The sequence below is a fragment of the Drosophila mauritiana genome, chromosome 2L (assembly GCF_004382145.1).
Source record: "Drosophila mauritiana strain mau12 chromosome 2L, ASM438214v1, whole genome shotgun sequence".
Classification (NCBI taxonomy): Eukaryota; Metazoa; Arthropoda; class Insecta; order Diptera; family Drosophilidae; genus Drosophila; species Drosophila mauritiana.
The window spans coordinates 3671893-3685065 of record NC_046667.1 but is presented as its reverse complement, the minus strand read 5'-3'; the positions used below and the strand labels follow the sequence as shown (position 1 = coordinate 3685065).

At 42.3% G+C, this 13173-nt stretch overlaps 1 protein-coding gene across 1 annotated transcript; it reads right to left on the bottom strand.

The window, feature by feature from the left end:
• Positions 1–2649: 2649 nt before the first annotated feature.
• On the bottom strand, positions 2650–11757 carry LOC117151015. The gene is made up of 12 exons (XM_033318221.1): positions 11148–11757; positions 10389–10982; positions 9937–10109; positions 9488–9629; positions 8418–8591; positions 7850–8151; positions 7610–7765; positions 7300–7461; positions 7004–7175; positions 6462–6940; positions 6188–6351; positions 2650–5389 (listed from the first exon to the last, which is right to left on the bottom strand). Exons 1-12 carry the CDS (start codon positions 11500–11502, stop codon positions 4978–4980), a joined length of 3285 nt encoding a protein of 1094 aa, XP_033174112.1. The 5' UTR covers positions 11503–11757; the 3' UTR covers positions 2650–4977.
• Positions 11758–13173: the final 1416 nt, after the last annotated feature.

Below are 13173 nucleotides of genomic sequence, written 5' to 3'. Positions count from 1 at the left end.
AAGAGTTTTCCGCAGGAATTTTAAGAGAGCCACGCTGGAAGCGAGGCAAACATAAAACAGATGTTCGGCATCTGCTGCGTGGGGTGGGTGTTGGGCTAGTGGACTTTCTGGTCCTCTGGCTTTCGGCGGATTCTGCGACTGCAAAAGCGCAACAATGAAAACGCCTGGAAGTTGGCAGCAGCAGCGGAGCATGCGTTTGCGCAAAGCAGCTCCACAAAAAGCCAGCAGGACGTATGTCAACAAGGCAGACAGTCGGCCAGGACATGCCATTGCCGTCGTCATCGCCATCGCCACATCCTTGTGCCTCATGCAGCTATTTCGGTGGCAGAAACCGAAACAAAAAAATGCGAGCAACTGAAGAAACAGCAGCATCGTCACGTACCCAAGGGCTAAATTTCACTTAGAACGCGTTCGAGGCGTCCACAAAAGTTGACTTCACACGGCTTTCATGTCTGGCTTTAAGGCAAAAACATGTCTAAGAAAATGAACACGGTAACACCACTTTCGTTTCACTTGATTTTACATGGCATCTTCGGCTACATGAACATGAACGTTTACTTATTAACGATTATATTTGTAAATATTATATATTTACAAAACCAGAAGAAACATACATAACTTTACTTAAAAGTACTAACCAATTCTAAGATAGAATGATAAAAGATGCCAGTAATGAAGATTGCAACTGGGTCCTAATTGACGATGATTGAGTGCATAACTTGATTGTCTGAGTAAAGATACGAATGACTTAAGCCTTTTAAAATATTAAGGTTGTCATAAGTATAAACCTTTTAACCATTTTCCCGGTGCAGACCCATCCTATCATCTTCGGGAAAGCTTTAATCGGAGCTACGAAGCTTTCATGCCTTTGCGGAAGAATTTAATTGGTTTTTGTGTGCGAGCGGGGAAGTGCTGGGCTCCGGCATTAGGAGTAGTTAGGTTAATTTGCTTGAGATATCTGCCACAAAATGAAAGAACAAAGCCAAACAAAGCTGCCACTGCAGCATTTCAGCTAAATTACTCTGAAATTTCCTATGGCATACTTTCGGGGTGGGAATTAGGAGACCAGGGGTCATAACAAAATAACAACAGCTACGGCAAGCCACGAATTAGGTCTGTTTTATGGCATTCGGACACATATAAAACGTTTGAAGATTCATTTAGCGGAAGGGGAAATCACCAGAATGAAACTCATTGTGGTTTCTTAAGGTCTTAAAGTTGTCCACAAGATTTGAGATACTTTTTGCTGTTTCTACATGTAGTGGTCTCAATAGAATAGCAGATTCAACTGATAACAAAGAAAAGTAAGGTATCCGAAATTTGCTGTTTAACCGCTAAAATAGAACAAAGCCAATATTAACAGATTATTTTCTACTGATAGATGAATCGCTACTTCGTAAGGATGAGCTATCTTATTTTTTTTTGTTTGCAAACATTTCATAAATAAGAGGCGTTGAATACCAATTCCCCCTCATCATTGTTTTTCCTGCTTAAGAGCTGAGTAAATCATAACTCATATGGGGCTGACTTTGCTTAGTCAACAAGTTGACATGAGAGGTTAGCCCTTGCCCAATCTCTCTCACCGCATCTGTACGAGTATATCCCCATAAGCTAGGCCAATCTTTAATCAGTTATGTAACCCGAAATGCCCAGACCGAAAAGCCTCAACCATTTCCTCAATATAGACGACGATAGTTTCCGTTGCACGGTGTTTGCTCAGAGACCACACTACCAGAGCCAACGAAATCATCCCCAGTACGAGCCTATATTTCCACAGCCGAAATTTTAGCGTGTGTGTGTATCTGGACGTGCATATGTATGAGTTGGCCTACACAGCGAAAAAAACCGTTTAATATTCAGAATATTTAAATCAATGAATGGCGTATGCATAATTAGAAAATTATCTTCTAACGAAAATTTCCAAATATTATATTTAAATTGTTTTTGGGATTTAACCAAAAATATGTTTCAGTGCACGAAAGTAAGCTAGCAGCAAATTGTCTTATGGGCCCTGTGAAGTTTCTCGCCGTCGCAGTGCTTACTACGCAAATATTCAGGCTTTCCTGCTACGGCGACTTAAATGTGCTTTCGGCCTGATATTGAGGCAAATATCAAGCATACGCACTGTGGCCCGACGCCCCGGCATAATGCATGAAAAATTGAGCATGTCATTGACGCTGGGCTGTATGCTATATGCTATATATATGCGTCATATATGTGCCGAGTGTCTGCCGATTTACCCAGGACGACTGTTTACAGTCTAGGCACGTTTCGTAATGGGGACCCCGGGGTTATGTGCCCACAATATATGCAACATTAAGGGTCGGTCTTGACTTTGGCTAGGGTAAACTTTTTAATCGCCTCGGCTTTAGAGTGCTGCCTCTTTTATGGGCGGTATCCCGTGCCGCACAAATTGACGCTTTATGTTAATGCCATTAATTAATAAATGAAATATGACATTCACACTGTGGCGCTGTTGAACCTGTTTATTAAATTTTAGCACGTAATAAATGAAAAGTTTATTGTGGCCAAACACAAATCCTGTCACTTTTGGGGTTAAAACGCTCAACTTACCCGACATTCGGCGATTTCTGGATTTTCGGCCTTTCAACAACAAGACGCAAATTGAATGAAATTGAATGGCAGGGCTTTCGTTTATGCATTCTTTATTAACATTTATCACACTAAACTACTAATGATAAAGAGTTACAAATATGAGTTTCTGCGCTTAGGTGTTTCTCTGAAAAATTTCACGTATCTAAATTCCATCAGATAAAAATTGTTTTAGCTACAAGTTGTACCTTAAGTTGGTTAGTTCTCTTTGTTATTCCGGCGAAATTGCAAATAGTTTATGGTTTTTATTTTCTGGCACATAGATATGCTTGTGGGTGTAATAACATTAAATGCTAAGTGTATCGTTTTCGCTGAACACAATTGGCGAAAAGGAGTTGGATTCGAAAGATATATCTAATTTATTTTATTGACCGAGAAAGAGCAAAGAATTTCTTTAAAAATTGTATAGCTTCGTTTGAACATATGCAAACGTTTTCTTTTTTTATTGCGATTCATGGCAGTTGGCTTGACTTAGGTCCATTTGTTCGTGCATTATAAAGATAAGCAATGAAAATTTATTTACAAAGAAAATGGGTTGCGGAAAATTCGTTTGGCTCCTTTTATGGTCTTTAATACAAGTATTTTCATTCGATTCGTTTGTAAATTTTTATAAATTGGGTTTCCGCTTCGTTAGACATTTGCATTTTGTTTTCCTTTAACATATTGTTTAAATTTGTTTGGAAACTTGTCGGTTTCGTCTATTTTTCGACTGCCACTTTACTAGATTATTTTAATATTTGCTTTATGAAAGCTTTCCGCTGCTGATGATTTTTCCTGTATTATTATGTTGTTCTCTCTTGTTTATTTGTTTTTTAAGCTTTCCAAATATTTTAATTATTCTGTTTATTTGCCACTGGTCATTTTTCTTTTGTTCGGCGAATTAACGATTTCCTTTTTTACGTTTTATTTGTTTTTAATTGGTTGTAATACGAGCTGCTATTTAGCTGATTATGCACCTGGCTCTTTTAAAAATGCAGATCTTTATTTGAATGAATTACTAATGATTTACAAATTGGCTTTGCATTTTTTCTTTAATCTTGTCTGTTATTTATAGGGCGTATATTTTAAATTGTATTGGGTATTACTTTAGTTCGCTTCCAATCAAAAACTAAATGTTAACCTTGAAAGGTAAAATAAAAGGAAATATTTTATTGTTGATTTACAGGTTAGAAAAACTACCAGATATCCATTTCAAAATATTCACCATGTACGAAATAAAGTGCAGGCCAATAAATTGAGGCTATCATATTGGCAATAATTATGTTTTTGTATGCCTCATTTCGATTGGAAAATAAGGCGAAGGTAATTTTCATTTCCATCGGCAGTTTGTTTGCTTTCATTCCGTCGTCCGCCGTTAAACGCCACTTAATTATGCAATATATAATTGTTATTGAAAAATAAAGTAGTTCGCCGACACGAAAACTCGGCACTGAGGACCTCTCAGCGTTTTCCTTTGGGAAAAGAGTCGTTTAATTGGATCGACTTCATGTGCCGGCGTTCATTGTCTTTTATTTGTATGTATATATCGGTAATCGGTTTTCGGTGGTTAAATTGTATGCACGTTTATAAAATGGACCATTCAAGAAGTTTGTTTGTTTCCGTTTTCATTGCGTCTGTTCTCTGCTCGATTGAATTATCTCGTAAATATTTATGTATTGGATACTTTTTGCTTGAGACAAAGATAAAGCTTTCCGTCTGTCCGTAATCTCTATAATATATTAATATGCTAATGAGTAAAATTTCCATCCTAGCTTATGCATGCGTGTGTGTAAAAGTTGAGTGTGGATTTTTTGTGAAAAATTCATCGAGTTTCCTTCTTCGTTTGGGTGTTGTGGGACTTCATTCGGTTGGTTGGTGTTTTTAACTTTACATTTCTAATAGAGCTACGACAAAAGACTAGAAGAGATCTGACAAATTGTGCATGCGGTTCACGTAGCCGTGTGTGTGGGTGGGACCATAATACCAAAATATAAGTTTTATAGCACCCAATTGCTACGGGGTATCTTCGATTTTCCTTATGCTTTTGGCTTCGATCACACTCGAAGAAAATGTTGCCGAATCTTATACACTAACGAGAGTATAAATGTGGAAAAGTCTGCGATTTGCAATTTGTAAGTGGGTCTAAGAGTATGCTTCGTAATATTTTGAGCTCGGAACTCCCTGGGAGATACGACAACCTTTTTGTAGAGCATACTAATAGACATCATTTTGGGTGTTTACAAACCACTCGAGATATAGTTGGAAACCCGAAATATATAATCATAAGATACCATTAGCTTTCTAGAGTTCTCCAAAGACAAGGGTTTTCTCCAGCGATTCTCTGCTTTCGCCGAAACTTTTCTTTCAGTGCCACATACCATATTCCTACACGGACGTGGTGATTTGCTCCACGAACTGAACGGCATTGGGTCGGCACAGGGATTGGGATCTTTTCAGCCGGCATTGTGGATTGTTTCGCAATGCTGAGTTTCCCGGCCCCGAACCCGAACCCGCACCCTGGCTGTGACGATGGGGGGTTCTTTGCAGGGAGGCATAGGTGTGCGGCACGTAGATGAACTCCCGCGTGGGAGCCGGAAAAGTGGCAGGACCCTGACGACAGTTACACTGCTGCGACATCGTGGATAAACCCTCTGGAACACTGCGGCTGCGGGTGGAACTGGGTGGGCCAGGTGGTCCGGGTGGTCCGGTTGGTCCGTGAGTTCCATAGGTGACCGGATTCCTATTTGGACTGCTGCAGGTGCATATCAATGGCTGACGGTCCGCCGATCCCGGGTTCCTGCAAAATGGCAAGTCAATTTCCATGGTTTAGGCGGAGTGTCAACACAGTTTTCGGCGTGCGGCAAAATGGTACGAGTATCTCAGGCTGGCATCGTAAATGCCAAAGTGGCAAATTGGCAAAATGGCAAATTTGCGGCCTGAATGAGCAACGAAGGACGCCGCCAAATTGATTGTCTTCCTAGGGCTTCTAGCCTGATTGCCATTGATTGTTTGGTTCGACGGGAAATCTCCTAATTGGTTTTGGATTCAATTCAGATGTTGGCTTCCGTTTTGGCTACTTCGATTTTGAAATCGATAAATTGATTGAAGTCTCCTACAATTGCACTTAAGCACTTATTAGAAAAGTCCACTTAACCATAAAATATTACTTTCCTGGTTATAATAAAAATATAGTGAATCTAACGATTAAACCACGTTAATGTAGCAAATAAATTTAAGAATGTGAATTGTTAAGCCCTGATAATTTCGATAAACGCTTGTAAAATGGCTTCTCGCTTTAGCTTGTGATAAATAACATTAAACAATTATTGTTCGGGAATTAACAAAGCATTTCCACACAATTTGCCTGTTGCAAATGTGCATAACTGCTCTTAATTTAATACTTTCCCTGTTCAATTGTAATCCCTTCGACTTTTAACAATTTACTCGATGTAAGCTGTCAATAGCTACTTAGCTTGTAAAATTGGCAGACAATTTCCCACAGATCTTTGATTTGCCATTCAATTTCATATAAAGGAAGCCGGTTCATTGCACACGTCGGAATGATTAGAAGTCCCTTTCCATCCATCCTACTCACTTGTTGCTCTTGTGACAGCCCAGCTCGTAGGTGCTGTGCCAGCTGCAGTACATTTGGCCATCGCAGCAGTTGCTGTGCTGTTGGATGAAGGACAGACTGCGCTGCAATCGCTTGCCCATCTTGGCCCCGATGCTCCCCTGGCCCAACTGGTAGGCTTCACGCCCCTGCAAGGTAAAAAAAATATGTAGAATGTTTTAGTTATATGTCTGAAAGTTATTGTGTTTATTGTTACTTCAATTAAATGTAACTTTTGTTTCTCCCAGTGTGACATTACCTGATGCTGCTGCAAATCTAGATTGTGACAGGCCAACTGCTGCAGGTGGGAATGTTGCTGCTGCTGCTGTTGTTGCTGCTGCTGCAACATGTGCCTCTGGCAGAAGTTCGTCTGCAGATAGGGCTCCATTTGATTGAGACTAATGCAGCTCCGACTGAGCAGATCGGGGGCGGGATACTCCCCATATCCATAGTCCATCGGCAAATGGGGGCGATGCTGGCGGGCGGAGGCGTGGCGCATCAGCGTTGGAGTCGCCAGATGACCATTTCGCTGCTGATAATGATGGTGCAACTGCTGCTGCTGTTGCGGATGCTGCTGCTGCGGCTCGCTTATGAAAAATATTATAATTCCCGAGATGGCAGCCGCCGCCGAGCATATGTAATAGCCCGCCCTTCCGTATTTTAGGGAGTAATCATTCAGAAACGAGGTAAGTGGCACGCTTATCAGCACAGGAACTGACTCCACCCCCCGAATGAAGCCTGCAAAGGAGAAGGGCCCAAAGTCAAATCCGCAATTTAAGTATTTAAAAAGTCTGAACTCACCCCAGGCCTTGGAGAAATGTTTCAGCTTGATGCGTTCGAGTGCCAAAATCTTTAGGGAGTATTGAAAGCCGCCCAGACCAATGCCATACAACCAGCTTAGTATACAAAGGCCCGTGTAGCCCATGACGAAGGATAGAAAGAGGATAGCCAAGGCCACAATTGATAGGAACAGCTGGGGGAATACATTAAAGTTTGGTATGAACAGGGTTAAACTTTAATATTAGCATAATTGCTCATAATAAATTGTTTTTATCGAGTGCTTTTTAGTCAGTATCAGCTAACAACCCGTGACCCACCTGCGTGACAATCTTGGTATTGATCACAAAGTGCCTGATCACAAAACAACGTCTCAGCAGAGCTCCAGCTATAACCACACCCAGGGCCATGGAAATTCCCAGAAATGTTTGCAACAGAACCAATTCTTGCACATCAGAGCCCTGCTCGGCGGCGTTGAGTGCCTGTAAAATAAAATACAGATTTTGAGCACCTTTAAATTTATAAATTACGTTAATATTTTTTAGAAGCTAACATCCCCTAAAAACCTCTCAGATTAGTTAATGGAAGCCTGGCATGCAATAAGTTAGAGAAATTAGGAAAAGCACTTACCATTAGGAACATGGGTGTATAAATGCCAAAGGAGGCCACGCTGGAGGTCATGAGTAAAATTTTAACAGTCACCGATTTCAGTGATGATATGTCCAGAAAAAAGTACTTCGGTGTGCTCTCCACATCCTGGCTGAGAATCGGCTTTTTCTCCCTCATCTGAAAATGGAAAATGGTTGTGGCCGCGGGCGGTGGGCGGTGGTAAATCAAAACCGAAACTTTGCACAACACACAATTTCCCACCTTTTTGCGCTGATTTTTGAGATGCTGGATGGCCCGGCGCTGGGGATGATAGAGGGAGGCGGGTCGGTACATTAGGCCCATGAAAAAGCTGAGTGCCGTCAAAGCAGCGACAATCTGGAGGCCCAGGCGCCAGCCCGCCTTGCCCACGCCCTCCTTCAAAATGACGGAGAACAAAGCGATGCCAACTCCCTCGCCGGACATGGCCACCATTTCGACGAATTGACGGCGCCGCTTAAAGTAATTGCCCAGCATCACGGTTGATGCCTCCCGCACCATGGCGACCCCAACTCCGAAGACGATGCCTGCGGAAGTGTTTCGAATGGTGTTTTGAGTATACTGAGAGAAAATAGTAGACACTCTATATCTAATATAAAAAATATTGATACTTATAAAGCTGTTTAAAAGTATGCAACGCTTATCGTTTAGACTAAGATGTAGCATACTTTTAGGCACGTGGTTTTCTCTCAGTGCTTGTGGGCGCAAATGATAAGCGACTTCCGGTGCCGTCAGGCTGGCATCTGGCAGGTTATTTATTTATATACAAACCATATACCCGGGCTATACGCACCATAACTGAAAACAACCTGGCCAAATTCCGTGGCAAATGAGGTGAACAATATGCCCAGGGGCATCACCAGCCCACCCACGATGGACAGCAGGCGGATGGAGCGTTTACGGCACAGCGACACCACAAACGATGTGGCCACCATGGAAACTGACCAGCTCAAAGCGCCCAGCAGTTCTGTAAGGAGAAATTAAGCCCGTGAGTGATAATGTTCTTAAGCGGCGGAGTCAACTTGACGAAGGTCACAAGGAAAGGTTGTGGAAAGGTAAGTTGTGGGTGTTAATGCCCCCACAAATATGCGGGGTCCTTGCTTTAAACAAATTAAGGATGCCGATTAAAGGGAACTGAAATGTTCATAAATCAATAGAACGCATTAGCAAAATGGCATTCTGATGCTTACACATGCTTTACACTTAGTAAATCATAATTCAATTCAATGCTTTACCCTTTAATTGAATCGATTGAATTGACAAGCCGATTGCTTTACATAACTTTATTTGAATATTAATTTGGCCATTCAAGCAATGAATTTGGTTTGTTAAAGATTTTTAATATCATTTCCCCAATGACTTTAAAATGAATTTTTTTTTGAAAACAAAATTTTATCTTCGCTTCTATAAATAAAGATACGAATTACGCAGCAATTAACTTGAAAATAGCATTGTTTTATGGCCAAAAGCAATGCACACACAGCTGGCATAGTATTAACACTTTATTTTTACGATTTATGGTTGGATTTTAGAGTGCTGAACACTTTTGGCAATAGACAATATTCACACTGCTCTTAAATGATGTCCGCACTGTCAAGAGCAAATGAAATTTATGCAAAAGCCCACACCTGCAAACATGTATTATTCACAAACATTTGCATTTCGTGCCCAAACAGTGTGACAAACATTTTGATTACTCGACGGGGGGGTTTTGAAAATAGAACGCACCACAAATGTGCAGGAAAACAAGAAAATGACCGAACGATAACAACGGACTGCGACGACCATGATTACACATTCCCATTAAAGAACGGGCCGAAGGATTCGTATTCGAGCGGATACCCCCTTTTTTCCATGACTTACCTATGCCACTGGTATTATGCAAATACTGGACGGCATAGAACCACAAAAGGCCGTAGCTGAGCTGCAGTCCGGTGGTCAGGATGTGGACCAGAAAGGACACTCCACAGATGATCCAGCCCCAGCCGCCATCGGGATAGAAGTACTGCAAGTGCACAGAGGGAAATTAACGTGAGTATATTAACTGAATTCAAAAAGTAAAATTATATTAAAATCACAACTGAATCCTTATAAACTTGCTTTAAAGTATGCAACAAATACTTAAGCCAGAGAACCATGAGTCCTTTCATTTTTATAGCATACACTAAGACACCTTTAAGGTTCGCAATAAGGAGGAGGTAAATAAATAATATCTAGTTTCTTTCAGTGTACAAAGAATATCAGAACAAAGGTTGGCAATTACTGTTTGACATGTCCTTTTTGCTGGGCACACTTTCTGTGGCACTGCTCACCTGTCTGATGCGTGTGGTATCCACTCCGGTTCGTCGCAGTGCCGGAATGTTCCGGTGCAGCAGGTGGAACTCTCGATCGGCCAGTCCGGGGAATGCCGAATCCTCCTCGTCGGTTATATGGCTGGGATGTGGGGGCGTGGCATGCAGGCTAGGATGATGATTCGCCTCGTAGCCTGGGCGATGAAAAACAATTGAGAGATGATTAAATGATGGTCTGGTTTGCTGCGGTACTCGAGCCAATTCTTAGGTTGTTACTCCGGTAATATTAAAAACAAAAAATTAACTTTATTTTGGCACCATTTTCAAGTATTAAAAGTCCTGCAGGACCTTTGAAAGTTTCTCCCTTGGCAGTGGGAAAATAAATTTCCCAGCAAAGTAGGTGGAGGGTTTTCTTTTTCAATTAGAACCTAATTTATGGCCTTTTCTTTTGAATTTTGCATGAGTGTACTTACCGAAATAGCAGCCGCCGTTGGCCATCAGGTTCTTGGCCCTTTGTTGTTGGTGGTGGAGCTGCTGCTGTTGCTGCGTCGGCGGTGGCTGATGGTACCAATTATCGCAGAGGCAGTATTGCGGCCCGTACTGGTGGGGGTGGTGCTGATGCTGGGCCACCGGGTGGTGCTGCGCATGATGGTGGTCATGCTGATGGTGGCTCTGATGGGCGGGTGGCATGGGATTGTACATATAACAGCAGCCATTTATATTGGTGTTCGCGTAGCGAGGCGGCGGCGGGGCGGGCATTACACCCGACATGCCAGAACCCACTGCACCACCCAGCCCGCCAACACCACCGCCGTGTCGACTGCAGTGGGGCATCATGGGCATGGTCATCTGGTGCTCAATGGTGGGCAATGTGGCATAGCTGCCGAAATTGTCACAATGCCGTTTGCTCGGAAATCTGGGCAGGGTGGGTGGTGTGCTGGTGGTTTGGGGAAGAGTGGTTTGGGTGCCAACGCCTCCATGGCAGTGACGTGTGGGCGTGGCCGTGGACTGCATTTTCGTTTGCTCAGCGGGTAAATAGGAGAGCCGTGGACATGAGACCCACCAGGCCAGCGGTTGATTATTGAAACGACACTCGTAGCACAGATATCGCTGGTTCGTCGAATCCTTGTCTGGTTTCGTTTGGGCGGTTTGGGCGGTGTTCCCGCTTCCTGGATGCCCGGCAGTTTGCTTGGGATGCTCACAGCTGAGATTGTATCTTCGTCACAGGGCACATTTGTTGCACAGCACCGGACTGCGTTGTTTGGGCCTCACCAGACTCGAGTACTGTCGTGGATTCTCTACGGGATTCTCTTCGGGATTCTCCTGCGGATTCTTGGGAATTCTCAGCCAGGAATGACGGTTGTTGGTGCTACTGCTGCTGGGCAACAACTGGGGACAGCTGCCATAGAGCGCCGATGAGGTATTCGATAGGCGGCGGTAGTACGGTATCCTCTGCTCCATATCATCGCCACCGAACGAGGATCCCAACTTGTACGGCTGACTGCGACCCGGCAGCAGGCAGGATATGACGCTCCGGTTATCTCTACTATCACTGCAGTTGCAATCACATGTGCACTGGATGACCATTGTACTCCTCCGGCTCCCCCGAAAAAATGCTTTTAACCCTGTGCTCTTAACTCGCTGCACCGAAGTGTTGTCAACTTCAATAGTGCCCACTCCTGCAGCACATTATTTTCGAGTTTGGGGTCTCGGTTTCGGTTTTCGGGGCTTCCGTATCGGTTTCGAGCTCTCCAGGATTTCTAGGCAGCTGCCGCCGCCAGTGTCCGACCGAATCCATTTGGGGCCATCTCTACGTTCGCAAGCCAAGCGCAAAATTCTGTTGTCGCATCGAGAAAAAAAGATAAAGTTTAAATTAACAATAAGTAAAAGGAATGAGTCAGATTTAAGGAAATTTTCTAGGAATCATAGCTCATTTATTAACTATAATTTCAACTACTTTTATTATTAATAACACAAAAATTTATTTCAGTATTTGATTTCAAAACCTTGCACTTTTTTTCAGTTTTCTAAAATCCCAAAACAGTCACAGAGCCATATAGAGATAGAATTAGACGATGTGGGAACGGAAAAAAGCAGAAGTGAAGCGAACCAACGGGAGTCGATAAATAAATCAAATCAAAATCAATTTGTTTACTCTACACCAGCACACAAAACAAGGAGCATATGCAATGCATAATTCAATTTGTTGTTCGAATGCGTGTATTTCAATTGCCTGCCAGCAATGTTAGTCGAGTGGGCGGGGTGGGCCGTGTGGGGCAGGGGGCGTGGCACTCACAGAACTTGGGTAAGTGAAACTTTGCGGTCATTGTGGCAGAAGAATTAGGGCAAATTGCGACAGGCACTTCGTATAACACATTTATGCTCCATCATATTTTATTTGCGCTTTTCAAATTATTTAATATCCTCAATGGAAATGAACTGAAAATTGCTCAAAGAATGTGTCCCTTTTAGCGAGGAATTCGTGCAGCTCAATGTGTTCACATTGACCTGGAAAAATGTTCTAAATTTTTATGAATGTTTACCCGCCGGGGAATGTGCATTGAGTTTCTGCTGTTAAATATTTAAAATACTCGCTTTTGCTACATTCAGCAGCAGATGACTAAAGTAATATACACTTTTTGTAGGGCATAGCAACGAAATTAGTATTTGGTCAGATTCGCACATCGAGAACCCTTATCAATGTCATGCAATATGGAAAATAAATGTCGAAATGTGTAGTGAATTTATTACTGGCTTATATATTTGCCAATAATGTTCACTTAAGTGCAACACTTCGCCAATTCGGTTAACTCAGTCTTCGGATGTAAACACAATGAAAAGTTTGTGCATGTTTTAATTATAACTCTTTAAAGTTCTTGACAAGATAATTTCCTGAGACAAATTTGTCAGCCTGATTAGGGCGCAAAAGTTACCTTCTTGAGCAGGAGAATCTTGATTGAAAGCACCTTCATCAAATGTGTCAGCTATGAATGTTGCAAGAAGTTTCGTACAACTTGAACATAGAATTAATTGAAGTTAAGCTTCCTTAAAAATTCATGATCTACACAAATCCCAATGTCGACTTTAGCCAGAAATGACTGAAATTTTCCAGCGCCTGGAAAATTCAAGAAGCCCCCGCTTGCACAAAAAATTGATTGATTTATGTCTTCATCGTTTGACTATTTCTCCATTAAGGAGCGATGGTATCATTTAGATTAGTCCAATGTCCCATCGAGGAGCTATAAAAATGATAAATGA

Excerpts from the sequence above, each read along its gene's own strand:
- LOC117151015 (XM_033318221.1), bottom strand. The coding sequence starts at position 11,502 with ATGGTCATCCAGTGCACATGTGATTGCAACTGCAGTGATAGTAGAGAT. Across the intron at positions 8,152-8,417 it reads CCAGGTTGTTTTCAGTTATG|GCATCGTCTTCGGAGTTGGG; the intron begins GTGCGTATAGCC and ends ACACTTCCGCAG. Across the intron at positions 7,766-7,849 it reads TCAAAAATCAGCGCAAAAAG|ATGAGGGAGAAAAAGCCGAT; the intron begins GTGGGAAATTGT and ends TTCCATTTTCAG.